The 20154-nt window shown below is 41.0% G+C and overlaps 3 protein-coding genes across 3 annotated transcripts in view; all 3 read left to right on the top strand.

The window, feature by feature from the left end:
* LOC107285697 (SCAN domain-containing protein 3-like) overlaps positions 1-1223 on the top strand; it is a 3831-nt gene extending 2608 nt beyond the window's left edge. Inside the window, exon 3 of the mRNA XM_029283729.1 lies at positions 3-1223. Within this exon, the coding sequence (XP_029139562.1) occupies positions 3-1183 (1181 nt within the window). The 3' untranslated portion in view covers positions 1184-1223. The remainder of the gene's footprint in view (positions 1-2) is intronic.
* Positions 1224-6491: 5268 nt separating this feature from the next.
* ZNF639 (zinc finger protein 639) lies at positions 6492-12814 on the top strand. The gene is made up of 4 exons (XM_015813925.1): positions 6492-6569; positions 8743-8850; positions 10174-10305; positions 11478-12814. The coding sequence occupies exons 1-4, from the start codon at positions 6512-6514 to the stop codon at positions 12626-12628; spliced, it is 1449 nt and encodes a 482-aa protein (XP_015669411.1). The 5' UTR covers positions 6492-6511; the 3' UTR covers positions 12629-12814.
* A 5779-nt stretch (positions 12815-18593) lies between these two features.
* MFN1 (mitofusin 1) overlaps positions 18594-20154 on the top strand; it is a 28567-nt gene continuing 27006 nt past the window's right edge. The window contains exon 1 of the mRNA XM_015813926.2: positions 18594-18643. The gene's annotated coding sequence lies outside the window, so the exon portion shown is untranslated. The remainder of the gene's footprint in view (positions 18644-20154) is intronic.

Consider the following 20154-nt stretch of genomic DNA (forward strand, 5'->3'; position numbering starts at 1 on the left):
AGATGAGTTTCTTTTTTGCAAACCTCTTGAAACGACAACTACTGCACGTGATGTATTTGACACAGTTGGTTCATTTCTGAAAGAGCATAAGATCTCTTGGGAAAAGGTTTGTGGTGTTTGCACAGATGGTGCTCCAGCTATGCTAGGATGTCGATCTGGATTTCAACGTTTGGTACTGAATGAGTCACCAAAAGTCATCAGAACTCACTGTACAATTCATTCTCAAATATTAGCAACAAAGTCGCTGCCACAAGAGTTACAAGAAGTAATGAAAAGTGTCATAAGTTCTGTCAATTTTGTAAAAGCGAGCAGTTTAAACAGTCAACTGTTTTCGCAACTGTGCAACGAGTTGGATGCGCCAAACAATGCTCTGCTATTTCACACTGAAGTGAGATGGTTGTCGAGAGGAAAAGTTTTAAAACGTGTTTTTGAGCTTCGTGATGAACTCAAAACGTTTTTTAATCAGAAAGCAAGACCGCAGTTCGAAGCACTTTTCAGCGATAAAAGTGAACTGCAGAAAATAGCTTACTTGGTTGACATCTTTGCCATCTTGAATGAGTTAAATTTATCACTGGAAGGACCAAATGCAACGTGTCTCGATTTGTCTGAAAAGATCCGATCATTCCAAATGAAACTTCAGCTTTGGCAAAAAAAATTGGATGAAAATAAAATTTACATGTTGCCTACCTTATCTGCTTTCTTTGAGGAACATGACATTGAACCAGACAAAAGGATTACGGTAATAATTTCTGTGAAAGAACACTTGCACATGCTTGCAGACGAAATTTCATCGTACTTTCCAAATCTACCTGACACCCCATTTGCACTTGCCAGAAGTCCATTCACAGTCAAAGTTGAAAATGTTCCTGAGACAGCACAAGAGGAGTTCATTGAACTTATTAACAGTGATGCAGCAAGAACTGATTTCTCTACGATGCCAGTTACAAAATTCTGGATCAAGTGTTTGGAATCATATCCTGTTCTGTCTGAGACTGTGTTGCGCCTTCTTCTTCCATTTCCAACAACATATCTTTGTGAAACAGGGTTTTCCAGCTTGTTGGTTATCAAGTCTAAATACAGAAGTAGAGTTGTTGTGGAAGATGATCTTCGTTGTGCTCTTGCAAAGACTGCCCCGAGAATTTCTGATCTGGTGAGAAAGAAGCAATCTCAACCTTCGCACTGACGTTGGCTTTTTACGCATACTGTCGCAAAATGTAGCAATGTAGTTTACTGTTGTTATATTAAGACTGCTACACCATGCTTCAAGACAAAATTTCATTTATTTGTAATTAGAAGTAAATGTTTCACAATATATAATTACATATTGTTTTTGTGATTAATCACTATGCTTTAATTATGTTCAATTTGTAACAATGAAAATACATCCTGCATATCAGATATTTACATTACGATTCATAACAGTAGCAAAATTACAGTTATGAAGTAGCAACGAAAATAATTTTATGGTTGGGGGTCACCACAACATGAGGAACTGTATTAAAGGGTCGCGGCATTAGGAAGGTTGAGAACCACTGCCCTAAATCAAGGAGAAAATCACACCTCCACCAATACTGGCAAAGCAAGCTACTATATGTAAATAGGGAGCAAATCCCACACTCACTAGCACTGATGATGTTACCTAGTTGGTAATGAAATGTCTGCAAGCAAACAACCAAGCTCAGACAGCACCAAGGACTCCACAGTTCAACCCTGAGCTACAAATATTCTCTTCTATTAAAAAGAATTGTTTGTCCATGTTTATACAAATATTGGAGTTGCATAATATATTCCATCGTTAGTAAAAAAAATAACATCCTTATTTTTATTTTTGTACAATTTGTAGTTCTCAATCCTTTGGTGTTATTTCTTTTTCTAACAATCAGAAATTCTATTTAGCGGACTTCACCCAAGATGGTGTGCTGAACAATTGGTGACCCCTTTTTTGCCACAAAAGCTGGTTATTTGGTGGCTCTGCTCCCTGTTTTTTGAAGGGGAGACTAGGAAAGACCCAACATCCCCTTCAGACAATCACGCACCTACAGAGAAGAGGGGATCTTGAAGACTGCAATTCTTGGTGAGGAGCAATCGGAAGGTTGGGTCTCTTACCATCTTTTCTCTCAGTTGTTCATTTTTCTTAAGTATGCCTAGGTTTTAATTGTACTTTTTGAAGCTTTACTGCAGGCATGTCAAACTCGCGACGTCACATGACATCACGTGACGTATCGTGACTTTTCCCCCATTGCCGGCAATGGGGTGGGCGCAGTTTTGGGATGAGCGTCTGCCTGGGTGCTGGCAGTTTGACATGCCTGCTTCACTGCCTTTTGATTTACAGCTAGTTGACTGCTGACCTATTTTATAATCCTTTGTTGGACTTCTGCAACTTTTTTCCTGTTCTTTCACTGTCTACTATTAAATTCCAAACCACTTTCATTTTAGCCCCTAAGGAGGTCTGTGGTGAAAGTATATTTTCTGGCAGTGAAAGTCATCCGATTGGACTTACATTTATACAGGATTATATTACAAATTTTGCTCTTTCTAGCTCTTTAATAAATAAAAAAACCTCTGATCTTTGTTTCTTAACTTTTGATGGGAAAATTCCCCTTCCTTTAGTCATTTTTGATTGGGGGGGGGACTTATCTCAACCTTTCTTGTGGATGCTGGGTTATCTGCTCCTCATGTCCTTGGAAAGAACTGTGTTTCTCAAATGTCTCTAAAAGGCAATATAATTTTCTGGGAAGCATTTGAAAAAATGTTCTCCAACTTATAGGTTTTATTTGAAAATATAAACAAAAAATTTGCTGGGTCAACAATGGCTGTGAACCACACACAAGACAAACCCAAAAGCAGGAAATAACAATGGGATTTGATTTGCAACTTGAAGAATCTGATCTGTTGCTGTCAGATGTGAAGAAAAAAGCACTTGGTTTGAAAAATACAGATGTGCCAGAAGAGTTTGAAAGAAATATGAATACAAGAAATTCTGAGTTAGTGGAATTGATGAACAGTGGACTGGACTTTCTTGGCAAGAGGAATGTGTTTTTAAGGAGAATTTTTCAAAAATGGATGTTGCAGAGATATTTACAACAGAGACTTATGAACTGTGGAAATGAGATGCAGTTGTTGGGAAAGTTCCCAATTAAAAACCTAAGGAAAGGTTTCATTATTAAGAGCCAAACAAAGGTATTTGATCCTGGACAGATTAGCAATAATGGCTGGGGTGATTTGTGATGGATAAGAAACTGTTGCAGATTTTCTATGAGTAAATTACAATGGTAGACTGTTAACGTAGGGCCTTGTACTTTAACTTTGCTGTTGTTTTTCATATATGTAATGTATGACAGGTCAGTTAGGCTGCAAAGAGATGTAGAAATTTATAAATTTTGGACCTGCTTTGCAATGCGAGGAGCTATTATTGTTGGAATAGGTTTTTCAGTGCTCAACTAGGATAGATAATATGTGTTTTTGGTTTTTTGTACTTTTTAACTCATAATTTTTAATGTTCTTGTCAAGTTTTTTTTTTGTTATTTTTTAGATTTTTTTTTCTTTTGTATTTTATATTTTAATTTTTTTGAACAAAATAAAATTATTTAAAAAAAGAAATCCTATTTAGCAATTTGAACGTTCTTTCATATTTTTATTTTACAGATTTGTATATGCAAACAGTTAATTTAAAATCGAATTTGAAAAATTCATATTATAAGGATTCATTATAATTAGAGGGAAATTCTTAGACAAATTTTCTTTCTTTCATTCTGGCTACAATATTATTCTTGAACTTTGAAGAGGAGGAAAAAAATGACATATTCAAAAACCAGTGAAAGCCAAAAGGTGTATAATGCTTAGAGAAGATGCTTACATTTTGGTAACCCCCCATAGAAGTTAACAAAAACTACAATGAATACACTCACTCTACTTTCAAGAAAAGGGTCACCCTTTATTCCCATTGGCCCCTAAACTAGAAAGCTTACTTTACATCGCAATGAAAGCTTTGTTGTCAATACTCAGAATAGGGAGTTGCATTGGTGACACTGACAAATTTCAGCTAGCTGTCAAAGCTTGTCAATAACCTAAAGCCCCTGAAAAAGAAGTTTCTTCAACAGTAGAAAACCAAGATATTTACTGTTGACTCCTGCTGGGTTTTAGATCAACTTGTAGATAAAATACCATCACAAGTGTGCTTTCATTCAGTTTGGGAAATTTTAGCATAATGCTCTTTCATTTAATATTTTGTAGTGTTGATATAGGGGCATTACATGTTTTTTTTAAAAAAAAATTACACAGAAATAACTTCATAATCTTTTTACATTCACATCTCTAAGTGGTGCCTCTCACTTACATGAGAAGAATGGAACATTTGTTTCTGATCATGCATTTTCCAGGTACCTGCTTGAGGCTGTAGTTTTCTAAGCTACCTATGCAGCCTCAAGCCACTTTTAAACAAATTATCTGTCGTTTACTGAATTTATAAGATTTGCACCGGAAGAGGACAGCTTTTGTTTAAAACTGATATCAGATCAAGAATAATTTATAAGTAATACCCAATACTAAAATGAATTGCCTGGTGAGAATTGAGAACTGTCTAGCGCAGTGGTTCTCAACCTGTGGGTCGGGACCCCATTTGGGGTCGATCGACCATTTCATGGGGGTCGCCAAGCAAGGCTGTCCACCATTTTTTTGGTCCATTTTTCCCCCTTTTCCGGCGGGTGCCTTACCTCCCTTGGGCTGGGCCAGCTGGTGGTCGGCCTGCTCCGTCTCTGCCGCTTGCCAGCTACGCCTCGGCCGGCGCAGGGGGTGGAACCACGCATGTGCGGCGCTCCCAGGCAGGAAAAGTCCTCGACTTACGACCGGTTGGGTAGTCCTCGACTTACGACCGGTTTAGTCCTCGACATACGACCGGTTTAGTCCTCAACTTACGACCGGTTTAGTCCTCGACTTACGATCGGTTGGGGTCGCGGCATTAAAAAGGTTGAGAACCACTGGTCTAGCGGGGTTCTGCAATACCAGGACTGTACTTATGAATTATGCATTGAAGCTGACAGATAAGAATCACCCTGAGCAAATACTGTCGCATCTTTTTCATCATACTTTTGGGTTTACCTTGGCAATAAAGAGCGAAAAAGTGTATTTTCTTATGAAATCTTTAGCTGATATTTTAATTAGCAAGAAAATTTCTGACCTGAGGCTCCTGTAGCTGGGTGGCAACATTAAATTGAAATGCGATTGTGAACTTCTTTTATTCGAGAAATTATTGAATGGTATTTCTAATGCTTCAGGCCCTTTGGGCATCTACATTTAATAACACACAATTCCTATTCTAAAAAAAACTGTAAATCGTTCATTAAATAACAAGGCCAATTTAAAGTGATAATATCTTGCATCTGTGAAATAATTATACAGTGGCTGCTGTGACAGACAAGGAAGCAAATACAGAGAACTTTCTTGTATCCAAATTGGCATGTTAATAAAACTTAAAAGATATGTCTGAATATCTATTTCGGCAGCAAGAGGTTGCCAGAAAAAGGAGGCCATGGGATCAAAGCCCTATTTGCTTTTTGCAGATAGTCCTCGAGTTATGACCGTAATGGAGCTTGCCCATCACGGTTGTATAATGGGTCTGTCGCATGACTAATTCGATGCTATAATCTTGTTTTCTGGCTGTTATTCAATGAACCACCATTGATCCACTGTTAAATGAACGCTGCAATCCAAACCATCCTAAAGTATGTTCATATGACTGCAGGACGCTGAAAACAGTCATAAGTGCAGCTTGATTACCAAGCATCTGGGGTGTGGTCCCTTGGCCATGGAGGGGGGGGGCTCCCGACAACTGGAACTTTGAATCCAGGTCATAAGTAACCCCCCCCCAGGTAGGTGGGTCAAATTTTTGACCAGTTCACTTACACATGCACACACACACACACACACAGACACTACAGCAACACAACTGTCTCAGCTCAGAATCCAAGCAAGGTAAGGTAATTGAATAGGAGACTTCCAGGACATTCCAGAGCTAGACTGGGAAATTTCTGAAAGCCATCCAGAAGAAAGCAGTGGCAAGTTATTCCAATATCATTGCCAAGTAAAACAGGAGTAAGCTCAATTCTAGGTAATTTTTATTATTGCTGCTGCTGCTGTTAAATAATTGGTAGCCTAGATTTCTTAGACATTCTCTTAGAAATTATCCAGGGATCTATCGGAACTGCCGTCTCCGATCTGCTTCCCTGTAGGTTGAATTACAGCTGCAGAATTCTCAGCAGATCTGTATTTTTGGTGCACCAAATTAAGGACAATGGTACTTGGGAAATCTGGGTCTGTATTCTAATCTAACTGAATCTGCCTTGTGAGTGTACCTGGCAGATAGACTGATTGTGTTGGTTAATCAGGTGGGGTTTGGGTTTCTCTTTTGAGGATTCCATCTGTGTAATTCTTACTCTTAATAACTGCAAATTGACCAGTAGTACATTAACTGATATGCTTGACTTTGATTGCTGTTATTACAGACTAAAGCAAAATGAATGAGCATCCAAAGAAAAGGAAAAGGAAGACTCCGCATCCTTCACGCTACTCAGGTAAATCAAATGTAGCTATATTTGCTTATTTCAGTTACTATAAATTGCATTTTCTTCTGAATGTATCTGTTAAACTTTCCAGAAGCTAGATTTTTTTAGATGAGATTGGTTAACTAAAAACTGAATTCTCAAAATTCTGTGTAGTCTGTCTTTAATTCATTGTTACATTATATAAATACAGGACAAAGTAACTGACTTCAGTAGAAATGTTGATGTCTGTATCCTTGAATGTAAAGATTGAAGATACATTGGATATCATCTAGCTCAGGGGTAGGCAACCTTGGCTCTTTTATGACTCGTGGACTTCAACTCCCAGAATTCCTGAGCCAGCCATGCTGAGGGGAAAGGGAAAGGTTTCCAAGCTGAGCCATGCTGGCTCAGGAATTCTGGGAGTTGAAATCCACGAGTCATAAAAGAGCCAAGGTTGCCTACCCCTGAGCTAGCTCAATCCCTAAATTTAACCCAATTCTTATACACCTTATTTGTAAGTTGCTATCCCTGTGGTTTATTTTCTTTATTATACACTGAGATTTGGAAAAAGGAAAAATAAAGCACACAACAGTACATAGTCTATCACAGCAGTTCTCAACCTATGGGTCGCGACCATTTCACGGGGGTCGCCAAGCAAGGCTGTCCGCCATTTTTCCCCCTTTTCCGGCGGGTGCCTTACCTCCCTTGAGCTGGGCCAGCTGGTGGTCGGCCTGCTCCGTCTCTGCCGCTTGCCAGCTATGCCTCGGCTGGCGCAGGGGGCGGAACCACGCATGCGTGGCACTCCCGGGCAGGGAAAGTCCTCGACTTATGACCGGTTTAGTCCTCGACTTACGGCCGGCTTAGTCCTTGACTTACGACCGGTTGAGGGGTTGCGGCATTAAAAAGGTTGAGAACCACTGGTCTATCACATTTCCCCACAGCACCAATTCTACCATCATTTTTTTTTTAAAAAAAATTGTAAAACATACTCTGGCAAACAGAACCTTTCAGTCCTGACAGAATTGTTTCCAGAGAGATAGTGATGCTCTGTGGATCCTGTCCACTTTTTTTTTAAAAGAAATTGTCTATGAGTGCTTTGGCGTGACCCCAGAGAGCAGTTACCTTTCTTTGCTTAAATGAAGATGGGGGCAGCCATAATTACTCCCCAAAAGAAAGTGAAGCGAAGGACAAGCCACTATGTAATAAAGGGCCATCAGATTTCAAGCAGAAGAATGGATAAAGGATTAGAAGTGATCTTCTGATGCAGGAAGAAACCAAGAGACTGAAGTTGGGATGAGAACCTGGCAAAGAATAAAATGCAAGGAATCTGAAACTAGTGGGTAGAACTGGTAGAAACTAAGAGATCGGTTAAAGAGAGGCATGAAGGAGAAAAGAAGGAAGGTGTCTCTGTATGTGCTTTGGGTAGAGGCAGACAGGAATAGCATTGAAGAAAGTATGCAGTCGGGAAAAGCAGAAGGGGGCGAGAAAGAAATTCAAGATTGGCCTACCTTAATTATCTTTAGTATAAGGAGGAGAGAAAGAGAAACTTCCATTCTTTCAAGTTTCTGTTCTGATAGGTTATATCAATAAAAATAGAGCTCTACTATTAACTTACACTGTCTGTATTCTTACCTGATCTACCTTAAAAGAGCTAACATTTTAAGAATTATATGTTGGAGACCAATTAAACTATAATTTAGAAGTAATCAGAAAAGTTTAATTTTATATCTGGAGGGATAATTGAGAGACAAAAAAATGATCTTACCTTGATGGTAAGTTGGGTGGTCAATAATTTTATATATATTTATATAAATGTATTTTTATATAAATAAATCTTATATAAGTGTGTGTGTGTGTATGTGTATCAGATATCTGTCTGTTTATGGGAGAGTTAGAATTTTTCCTCTCTCATACCTGTAACAGACAACTTATTGTTAATTGACGTTTATTAGGATCACAGACCACCATCTAATTTTTATGCATTTATATATTCCTTTCTTGGTCTGCAATTCTGTAATACTGTGAGTAAATCTCACTAAAACCAGTTGAACTTATTTTTAAAGAAACTTATTAAGGATTGCACTATATTCTCTTAACATCAAATAATTTAGCCATAGGAAAGTTAAAAATGTTGATACAGATGTCAAGAAATAACTTCCATCAGATATTTAAGTTCACGATTTTGTCTTTTTTTCTGTCTTAGATTCTTCAGGAATTCCAAAATATATAGATAATAGTGGCATATTTTCTGACCATTGTTACAGTGTCTGTTCCATGAAACAGCTAGACCCCAAAGTTCCTGATAACCGAGGTAAAGATTAGCATTTCGCAGACTCATTCATGGGTGTATTTTTGAGCAGGTTGCCTGTCTCCTTGTACATATTCTGAAAGATTTAATGGTATTCTACACAATATTCCATTTTATAGCCTATGTATAACCAAAAATTTTATGAAAAGACAACCATAAAGTTAAGAAGTAGATGGTGTAATTAGATTTTTAAAAATAACTTTTGATGTGTGTGCTATTCATTTAACATTTGTGTGCATTTGTGTTTGACAATGATTATTCTGTACAAAGGAAAAGATGAAAAGTGAATGCAAAATCTACAAGGACATTAGTTTGTTATATGCTTAAGAATGTACACCCAATTTTTTATCAAAAGCTCACAACAGATGTCAATTTGCAAAATTGTGGGTGGTGTACTCTATTTTAAGGTTGAATATAATATGTTCAGAAGAGATTTTTTTATATGCAAGTGAAAAAGAAAAGTTTACTTCATGTTTGATGTTTAAAATTTATGATAAGATGAAAAGGCATGAAATGTAGAGTGATTTATGAAAATATGTTTGCTTGATGAATGAGATAAAGTGCTATATATAATGGAATTAAAACGTGGAGTTAGTTAAAGCTACTTGTGCTGTCATGGTGTGTTATGATTGCACAAGGCAACAGCTGGCAATTCCATTTTTATAGGCAGCTACCTATTACTGATATAGGTGACTTCAGAAACATTTGACAGGATTACTATTATTTTTGAAAGAACTTCTGCCTCTGACTAAAGATGGGATTTCAGATAACCAGTTCAGATTAGAATGTTAAAATTACTGATATAGGTGACTTCAGAAATGTTTGACAGGATTACTATTATTTTTGAAAGAACTTCTGCCTCTGAGTAAAGATGGGATTTCAGATAATCAGTTCAGATTGCTATGTTAAAATATGCACTGGAAATTTAAATGTTTAAGGGAACAGTAATGTTTTAAAACATTTGGTCATGTTATATCATCACGTACTATGCATGACATCATAAATATGGGCAAGAGTATTTTAAACAAAACATACAAGTTTGTGAGAAGCAGGCATAGCTTAGTAGACTTTCCTAGTGTCTGGAGTCATTCTGTCAGTACAGAGAAATAATTTTAGCTTTTTAAAATTTTACTACAGTGTACTCAAGTAGAAGGAAGTCATATTATTTGTTATCAGTCTTTTAACAAGGTATGAAAACAAGCTCTGAATTGCTCTGAAAAAGTATGAACTGAAATAGGAGGCTAACACCAGAATACCCTGGGTTGTGTGCTGAGTGGGTCTCTATATAAATTGGTTAAATAAACAGAATAATCTTTTTCTCCTCAGGTCGATTTCATAACACGGCGCCTAGTACAGATGCCGATGAGGATGGCAGCCAGGTGTATGCTGGGACATCTCAGTGGAGTGGGATCCAGTCTAATGTTCCGGGGACGCATTTGATGGACCCTAAGAAAAAAGGTAAAGGAAAAGTGATTGTGTCAATTCTCATTTACTCTCCCTATTAATAATAATACCAAAATGAGACAGGGGAAAAGATGTCAATCCCCTTTCTGAACATTAAAAGTTTGGAACCCGAGAGCCTGGGTGCATTGTAGTCATTAGAACAAAGATAGTTCCTCTCATGCCCTCCATATGTTTGGGACTGTAAATCAGAATCATTTGCTACTGGCCTTGTTCCCAGAGCAGATGGGAGTTGTATGTAGGACTATATAGAATAGACATGTCAAACACAAGGCCCGGGGGCCGGATGCGGCCCGCGAAGTGGTTTCATGTGGCCCGCGAAGCCATCCTGGAAACAGTGAGGGAACGGCCCCCTCTGCCTTGGCCCTGAATTCTACTTGGCCCAGGCCGGCCGGGAGCCAATGTACAATTTTGTGGTGGCCATCTATGCTGAAATGCATTCAGTCTTAGCTCCACAAGGCCGTCTGGAAACAGCGAGGAACCAGACCCTGCCACGTTGGCCCCGCCCCCTGAGTGCATGCTGGGGAGGTGTCACCCTTTGTGAGGAATGAAGAAATGGACCATGTTTTGGCGCTTGCCCCAGTCCCACCCCCTTCTGCCAGAGACCCTCAGATCTGTCCCACTCCTGCCCAGGCCCCCACAGGCACCCTTGACGCGAATGATGTAGAGCTAGTCACGCCCACCCAGTAGGCCACACCCACCCAGTAGGCTGCACCCACTCTGGCCACACCTACTCGGCCCCCTAAGGGCAACCGCAATGCTGATGCGGCCCTCAATGAAATTGAGTTTGACACCCCTGATATAGAATATAAGAAAGCTATCTTCAGTTTCTTAATGAAAGAGTGGAATAAAAATATGCACCTCTTTAAGATTTATTCAGGTATATTCAGATGAGTTCAGTAGAACTGACAAAATAAATATGCAGAGAATTGCCGTGGTAGTGATCCAACAAAAATAATGGTATTTGCACATTTTTATTTTCTATCACAGCATTCAGTATCTCTTACTACTTATTCTTAGGGAGATTGGGTGCTCTTTTTCTTTTTCTCAGGAAGACAAATAAAGTCTGTCCCCTGGTGGTGGTTGGTTGTTTTGGTAAAAATTTACTCGGTAAATTAAAATTTAAAAATATAATTCTTTGTTAGTTTGGTCTTGGCTCCTTTTTGCAGATAAAAACAACAATAACGGCATTTTTAAAGATTCGTGCGAGTCCCCTATCTTCAGTGACAGTTTAACAGAAGAGGAGAAACCTTTGGATATTCAAACTGTAGAGATCTCCACTACTGAAGTCCAGGCTGTAGAGGTCCACGACATTGAAACTCAGACCATTTCCCCTGAGAAGCTTGAAGCAGAGGATGCAGAGGAAATCCCTTTTGCAAGTTGCAAAGGGCTTGACAAAAACCCTCCTTTGAACGTCATCATTCCGCCCAAATGGCCCCTGCTCCGGGCAAACAGCAGCGGTTTGTACAAATGTGAACGATGCACATTTAACAGTAAATATTTCTCGGACCTGAAGCAGCACGTGGTTCTAAAGCATAAAACCTGCCCTGAGGGCAACATCTGTCGGGTGTGCAAGGAAAGCTTCTCTTCCAAAAAGGTGCTTATTGAACACTTGAAAATCCACGAGGAGGACCCCTACATTTGCAAATATTGTGACTACAAAACCGTGATGTTTGAAAACCTGAGCCAGCATATAGCAGATACGCATTTTAGCGACCATCTTTACTGGTGTGAGCAATGTGATGTTCAGTTCTCTTCCAGTAGTGAGTTGTACCTCCATTTCCAGGAGCACAGCTGTGACGAGCTGTACCTGTGCCAGTTCTGTGAGCACGAAACGAGCGACCCTGAGGACTTGCACAGCCATGTGGTGAACGAGCACGCAGGCCGGCTGATAGAGCTGAGCGACAGCTACAACAGCCGGCAGCCCCAGGGCCATTACAGTCTGGTCAACAAAATCAGCTTTGACAAGTGCAAGAACTTCTTTGTGTGTCAAGTGTGCGGCTTCCGCAGCAGGCTTCACACCAATGTCAATCGCCATGTGGCGATAGAGCACACCAAAATATTCCCTCATGTTTGTGATGACTGTGGGAAAGGCTTCACAGGCATGTTGGAATATTGCAAACACTTAAACAGTCACCTGACTGAAGGCATTTATTTGTGTCAGTATTGTGAATATTCAACAGGACAGATTGGTGACCTCAGAAGCCACTTGGACTTCAGGCATTCGGCTGAACTGCCTCACAAGTGCACTGATTGTTTGATGAGGTTTGGTAATGAAAGAGACCTTTTGAGTCATCTTCAGATACACGAAACTGCTTGATTGTGGTTGTGTGAATTTTCTCATCTATCCCAGAATAATAGCATTTCAGAGTTTCCATCAGTGTAAAAGGCTGCTGAGCCTCAGGATAGTGTATTTCATCAAACTTTTAATGCATAATAAACCACTTGTCCAGTTGTCTGGAAGCATAGCATTAAGCCCTATGATGGAAATAAACAACCAACCTGCTAAATGTGTAGTTTTTGTGTTCATATTACTATTTAAAAAGCAAAACAGAACTTAGATGTCCCTCACCCTCGACATGATGTAGATCAGACATGTCAAACACAAGGCCCGGGGGCCGGATGCTGCCCGCGAAGTGGTTTCATGTGGCCCGCGAAGCCATCCTGGAAACAGTGAGGGAATGCCCCCTGCTGCCTTGGCCCTGGCCCAAGCCGGCTGGGAGCCAATGTACAATTTTGTGGTGGTCATCTGTGCTGAAACGCATTCAGTCTTAGCTCCACAAGGCTGTCCAGAAACAGCGAGGAACCAGCCCCTGCTGTGTCAGCCCCGCCCCCTGGGTGCATGCTGGGGAGGTGTCACCCTTTGTGAGGAATGAAGAAATGGACCATCCCTTGGCGCTTGCCCCGGTCCCACCCCCTTCTGCCAGAGACCCTCAGATCTGTCCCACTCCTGCCCAGGCCCCCACAGGCACCCTTGACGCGAACGATGTAGAGCTGGCCATGCCCACCCAGCAGGCCACACCCACTTCATCCACGCCCACCCAGTAGGCTGCACCCACCCTGGCCACACACACCCGCCCGCCCCCCGAGGGCAACTGCTATGCTGATGCGGCCCTCAATTAAATTGAGTTTGACACCCTTGATGTAGATGTTACTGAGGTTGAGAAAATACCTTTTATGCAGGTGTTGCCTTTGTGTCCCTTCCTGTAAAGTTCCTCATTCTCAGTGATTGTCATCTGAGTTTACTTCATGCATATGATGAACTTTCTCCCTCACAGATTTCCTAGTATTTGCTTTTATTTATAGAACCAGAGTCATATTAAGTAGGACTTTTAAATGTCATTCTCATACACAAAGCCGAATACATATATTTCCTTGAATCTAGCCATTAAGAGTTCTTTTGATTTGCAATATTTCAGTATAAGGATGGTATAGGAAAACCCATATTTGGCTAAATGAGGGAAATAAAAAGAGAATGAACAAATAAATAAGCAATATAGCTAATGAGTTTTAAATACACTTCCAAAAATCTTTCATATCATTTTTACTTCGTGATTCATTACTCTGTTGCTGCAAGAATCCTCAATTTAAACACAGAAGTCTATTTTTTTCATTATTGTTTTGTATCCACAATATCACTTTTTCCATTTATGTTATTAAAGAGAAATATCCCATATTTAGTATGAATCAGCCCTGAGACAAGAGAACCGAATATTAAACGGGACACATGTCCCAGGAAAGACATTGTACTCTTATCCAGTGTTTTAATTACCAAGCAATTTGTAAAGCAGTTTCATTTTAAGAATGAAACGTTGCTATGTAAAGCATCAGGCCACTAATGCTAGTTATTGAGTGAAACATTTCTAACAACCAGTCTATGCTAAGCTATTTTAGCAGCTCTGTTAAGTAGAATTCTGCAACCCCAAAAGATTCTTCATTTTAATGAAAGAAATTAGTCCTGGAACAACTAACAATTGCCATGAGTATCTACTGTATCTGTGGAGGTCAATTCTCTTGTTAATGCAATTTTATTCAATCAAAAGACCCCTGCCTGCCCAATTTTTACCGTATAATGTTCATTTCCAAGTAAATATTTTTAGGTTTCAGCATGTACATTTGGATCAATCATGCCATGGCTGAAGTAAGGCCATACATTATGTAGCAAAGCTACTTGTCTCACATTTAACAAGTCCGCCGTCCCCTTTGCCTAAAGGTAGCTGTTCCTCCAAATTAAAGATCAACCAGGACAGAATGTTCTTGAATGAGGAGAGGTCTTACTTTTGTACAAAGCTAAATCCAAAAATGCTAGAGAATTCCTGAAAGCCTGATGCTAGTCAAATCAGCCATCAACAGGCACATAGAAGTAAACAACATATACCTAGAAAATCATATGTACATACAAGATCACAAGAAGTGATAATACTGCTTTATACCACGCTCGTGTGGTTACAGATGGAGTACTGTGTACAGTTCTGGTTACCACAAAAAAAGATGCTGAAAGTCTAGAAAATATAGAGCAGAACAAAGTTGTTAAAGGACCTGGAGGTTAAATCCTATGATGAACGGTTGAGGGAGCTAGGAGCTAGATATGTGTCTAGCCCAGGGGTAGGCAACCTTGGCTCTTTTATGACTCGTGGACTTCAACTCCCAGAATTCCTGAGCCAGTCATAAAAGAGCCAAGGTTGCTTAGTCCTGGTCTAGCCTATCAGAAGAGAAGGATTGGGGAGGGACGTGATAACGGTCTTCCAGTACTTAAAGGGATGAGGGTGAAAGTTTGTTCTCCAAGCTTGTGGGTTGGTTTCTGAACATTTCATTACCAGGCTAGGTAATATTTTCAGCAGAGTTTAAGGCAGTGGTTCTCAACCTATGGGTCACGACCCCATTTGGGGTCGATCGACCATTTCACGGGGGTCGCCAAGCAAGGCTGTCTGCCATTTTTTTCCCCTTTTCCAGCGGGTGCCTTACCTCCCTTGGGCTGGGCCAGCTGGTGGTCGGCCTGCTCCGTCTCTACCGCTTGCCAGCTACGCCTCGGCCGGCGCAGGGGGCAGAACCACGCATGCGCGGCGCTCCCGGGCAGGGAAAGTCCTCGACTTACGACCGGTTGGGTAGTCCTTGACGTACGACCGGTTTAGTCCTCGACTTACGACCGGTTTAGTCCTCGACTTACGACCGGTTGGGGTTGCGGCATTAAAAAGGTTGAGAACCACTGGTTTAAGGGAACGAAGAACTTTCACCCTCATCTGTGTAGGAAATTAGCACACAAACACACACACCCTAAAGGAGGCTTTCCTAGGATCAAATCATTCACTTTGCTCCTCTACCAGGAAAACACTTCAGGCAGTTAAGTTTTATGAATGAGATACAGCACTTTTGTATCTATTGAGAAAATGAGCATTCCATTCAGTCTATTTACAGAAAGCCAGAGAGCTCCATTCATAAATCTGCCTTCAGCTACAGCTCCCACAGAAGGTGAAGCTAATGGCATTAAAAGCAGAAAAACAAAGACTCCTAAAATCTACATTCCCCACCCAGCTCCAAGGACAGGGCATGGGACCTCCTAGGCACAATGGGAGTCAGGAAACAATTATTAGAATACCAAAAAGGGCACACTCAAGCACAGGGCAAAATACATTTCATAACAAACAGGCATTTCAATCACAAAACCCCAAAGAATGTATAAAAACCCACCTACTCTCAAACTCCATTTTGTCAGCCACCCCAGAAACATGCTGTTGTCACTAGTTTCTGGCTAGCAAACAGACCTTCCTGCAGCCAGCCTCCATTTTATTTTCAGTGTCTACCTCCCAGCTTGGACCTGATTTATCTTCCAACAACTTGAGCTACAGATATTCGTCATTATTGCAAACTTAAGGGGATATCACAAAGAAGAGACTAACTTGCTCTCCAAACAACCAGAGTACAGGACAAAAAGTAATGGGTGGATGATTGTTAAAAAAAGATCTAACTTGGAAGTAAGGAGAAATTTTCTGGCTGTGAGAACAATTAATGGAGTAGCTTGCCTCCTGGAGATGAGGGTGCTCCATCAATGGAGGTTTTCAGAAACAGACTGGACAGCCATTTGACCAGGAGGGCATAAGATCTGCCTTGAGCAGACTAGAAGACCTCTGAGATCCCTTCCAGGCCTATTATTTTATGTTCTATACTATTCAAAAGAGACAATCCAAAAACCAAAAGACCATAATACCTCCTAGCCAGCAGTCAACACCCAAATAAGCAGGGATTAACACTAAGTAATAATATCCCAATCAAGGAATTCCCAACTCAATAAACAAACTAGCCTAATCTAGGAATTGAAGGTGGCCACGTATCGTAGTTTAGACGTTACTTTTATAGAAAAGTCTTTCTGTTATTCCTAGAAAGCATGAAAAATTAGCCTCCCCAGAAATTACCAAAAAACACTTGGTCTGGTAGTGAGGAAATGCAGCTTGGATCCCTGTGGGGTTTTGCAATCTTTATCTTCTTTGACCTCAGATTTGGGTGTGTGTGTGTGTGTGTGAAGAAATCTCTTAATGCAATTAGGAACTTCTAATACCTTGAGATTTTTCCCAGTTTTATTTAGATTGCTGATATTTGCCAATTTCCCTATCTAAAGATGGGATTTATCAGTTCCAGCCTTGGTGTCCCAAACAAAGGGAAGGTTTAGGAGTATTTTTGTCTTATTATCTGGAGTTCATTCGGAGGTCAGGGCTACCTGTAGCCTCCAGATACCTCCAGATCCTGAGGTCATTGGCAGATCCATGAGGATGACTTCTAACCAACAAATAACTTCTGTTTCTGAGCTTTCCGTACAGATTTTAAACAATGAGGGACAGCTTTTGAAACCTCATTTAACAAATGCACAAACTACCTATAGAGGATCGAGGGTGTGTCAATTTACAGGACGCCTAAAGCTACATATAAAAGCTAATAACATTAATATGCAGGCAGAGCATCAACAAGGAATGGCAGGGAAGATAAAGCAACACTGGAAAAAACCCCCACAAATCTAGCACTTCAGGGTCTATTTTCTTGGTCAAATTTATCTTACTGATCCTACTTTCCAAAGGATTTGGAGCAAAAGTCTATAATCCCAGACCCACTCAGGAAATAAGCTGCTTCGGTCTTTGCTGTTTTCAGTCTATGGGGGGGGGAAAGCCCTAATAAATCTTGGCTTCTTCTCTTAGCCTAAATTTAATACAGTATTTCATGGGAAAAGAGAAATGGGTTTATAATTGTAAGGAATGCTTGTGAGTTACTGACTACTACTTGCTTTATAATATCAACGTTTCTCAATCTGGGCAAGTTGGGCTAGCTGAGGAATTCTGGGAGTTGAAGTCCACCCCCGCTGCCCAGGTTGGAAACCCTGCCTTACAATTGCCGAGTTGCAGAAATGGCTAAATTGGCTGGTTTGATTAAGAAAGGAAGCATAATTACTTGTATAAAAGACTGAAAGCCCTTGATGGACATTTTGTTGAAAATGGACAAAAATGAATTGGTGATTCCAGGATTTATTGATTAAAAGTTTGTCTATGGGAAGAAGAGAACTATGATTAGAACATGGAAAGATTGATCTGCAATTGCTGTCTGTAACTGCCACAATGATTGGAAGTTCCTATGGGTTTTTAAAAATTTACGTAAAATCTTCTTTTAAATAAAAGTTTTTTTCAAAAGAGAGAGAAAGAGAGAGAGAAAAACCAACCCTTAATTGGACTCTATTACACAAACCCTTAATTGGACTCAACTACCACGCCAATATCGATCTCCGTGGAAAGTCAGGTTGGAGAAAACTGTCTTAAGTCCTTTGCCCCGCATAAGTCAGCAGTCAAACGGCAACCTGAAATAGATGGCGGCTCCATTTACCCCGGCCTCTTAAGATAAACCTATCTGGCTGCAAAAATCCGGGCGACCACGAAACGGAACCCACAAAAAAACTAGAAAACTCTGTTTACTGCCACCTATTGCGGGATCCGGATTTTTGCCTCCGGATTTTGAAGGGCCAGAGAGAGAGAGAGAGAGAGAAAGAGAAAGGCTGAAGAGGAAGAGGTTGGGTTCAGAACTGCACTTCAGGCTGCCATTTGAAGGAGCCGAAGAAGACCGCGAGATAGAGCTTCGAAGCATACTGCGCATGCTCCGAAGAAGAAAAAAACCGAGGCCCGGCGTAGGACCCGGAGTAAAGATGAAGCAAAGCCCAGCCGGCGTGAGAGAGGAGGCGGAAGTGCCCGACGCATCCTCGTGATTGGGTGAGAGCAGGAGGCGGGGCAAAGCCGATGAGGTTCTGGGAGGGGGGGCGCGAGCCCCGTGCTTGTCCTGCCGAGATCCCCGCGCATCCTGCCAGGTAAGGTGGTGGGTGGTGGTGGGGCAAACGGGGAGCCTTTAGCCATTTAATTAGCCCTCTCCTCTTAATTAGTGAGGCCGGGGGGGTGTCATTTGTGGAGCCGAGCGCAGGCGGGGTGGGGGGAGGCTTCACACCCATCCAAAGGCTTTTTGGCAGCCTTCCTCCCCACCTCGTGCTTCCCCAGATGCGTTGGACTACAGTGCCCAGCTGGCTGGGCGTCCGGGAGTTGTAGTCCCATTCTCTGGGGGACTGGGTGGTATCAGGCCAAACGTTTCCTCGGGGCAGGGTTGCCCATGTTTCCTGGGCAGCCCCCCACCCTGAAATTCCAGGTGAAGAGGTCGAGGCATTTGCAATCACTTTATTTCTTTCTTATTTTTATCTGATCAGGTTGGGGGGGGGAGCGGAGGAAGTTTAGGGGCAGCTGTTTGTGGGGGGGGGGAGCAGAGGAAAGAAAGGGGGCAGAGCATGTTGGAGGGTTCAGTCTGAAAAGTTTGTGTCGGGTCCTTGGTTGTGTTCTTGCAGACGTTTCATGACCGGACGAGGTAGCATCTTCAGTGTTAGCATTGAAAAGTTTCTTTTCTGGTAATTCTGAATTTTGCAACTCTTGAGAAAATGGCTCCTTTTTCTGGCCAAAGCTCATCCCCCTAAAAGCTTTACTACCCAGAGGTCTTTTTGCAAAAGCTGGCCCTGTCCTCCCCACCCCATCCTTGGCTTGGAATTTGCTTTGGGGAGGGTCTTGCCTTGGGGAGAGGAAGAAGCCTAGTGAGCTGGTGGCCAGAAAACCAGAACCCTTCTTGCTTTAAAGCAGGGGTCTTCAAACTTGGCCCTTTTATGACTTGTGGACTTCAACTCCCAGAATTCCTCAGCCAGCATGGCTGGCTGAGGAATTCTGGGAGTTGAAGTCCACAAGTCATAAAAGGGCCAAGTTTGAAGACCCCTGCTTTAAAGAGCAACAGATGGAAACTTCTGGGTGGGAGAGAAGACCAGGCAGATCAGTTAAAAATTGCAGACCAAAGATATGCTGTTACATGTTTTTAACTTTCAGAGGGAGATTTCAATACTTTGCCAGCTCCTAATCCTTATTTTTGGCTACTTGCTGCAGTTGAAAGATAGGGTACACCAAACTCTTCAGCTCATTGTCTCCTTAATGCTCATTGACCCCCAAATGTTTATTATAAGACAATAATTTAATAAATACTACTTTAATGGTACTACAAATAATAATAACAATGAATAGTTCCATGAGGTCAATATTGACCACTTTGGATAACCCGGGGTAGACATTAGATTAGATCTACCCAAAAATATATCTGTAGAGAAAATAGTTATGTACTGCCTAGCAAACCTCTGTAAAGTAATATGCTTTACAGCATATTTAATATGAGTGCACAAGTTACCTTTTGTGGTCATCTTGATCATTTGACTGGATTCCATATGAATTTAATTTTGGTTTGTGCTTTGCACATATCGCAGCACACTAATGTTAGAAATTAATGTGTGAGACATGTCCT

Source organism: Protobothrops mucrosquamatus, unplaced genomic scaffold, assembly GCF_001527695.2.
Source record: "Protobothrops mucrosquamatus isolate PMUCROS unplaced genomic scaffold, P.Mucros_1.0 scaffold203, whole genome shotgun sequence".
Classification (NCBI taxonomy): Eukaryota; Metazoa; Chordata; class Lepidosauria; order Squamata; family Viperidae; genus Protobothrops; species Protobothrops mucrosquamatus.

Excerpts from the sequence above, each read along its gene's own strand:
- ZNF639 (XM_015813925.1), top strand. The coding sequence starts at position 6,512 with ATGAATGAGCATCCAAAGAAAAGGAAAAGGAAGACTCCGCATCCTTCA. Across the intron at positions 6,570-8,742 it reads GCATCCTTCACGCTACTCAG|ATTCTTCAGGAATTCCAAAA; the intron begins GTAAATCAAATG and ends TTTCTGTCTTAG. Across the intron at positions 10,306-11,477 it reads GATGGACCCTAAGAAAAAAG|ATAAAAACAACAATAACGGC; the intron begins GTAAAGGAAAAG and ends TCCTTTTTGCAG.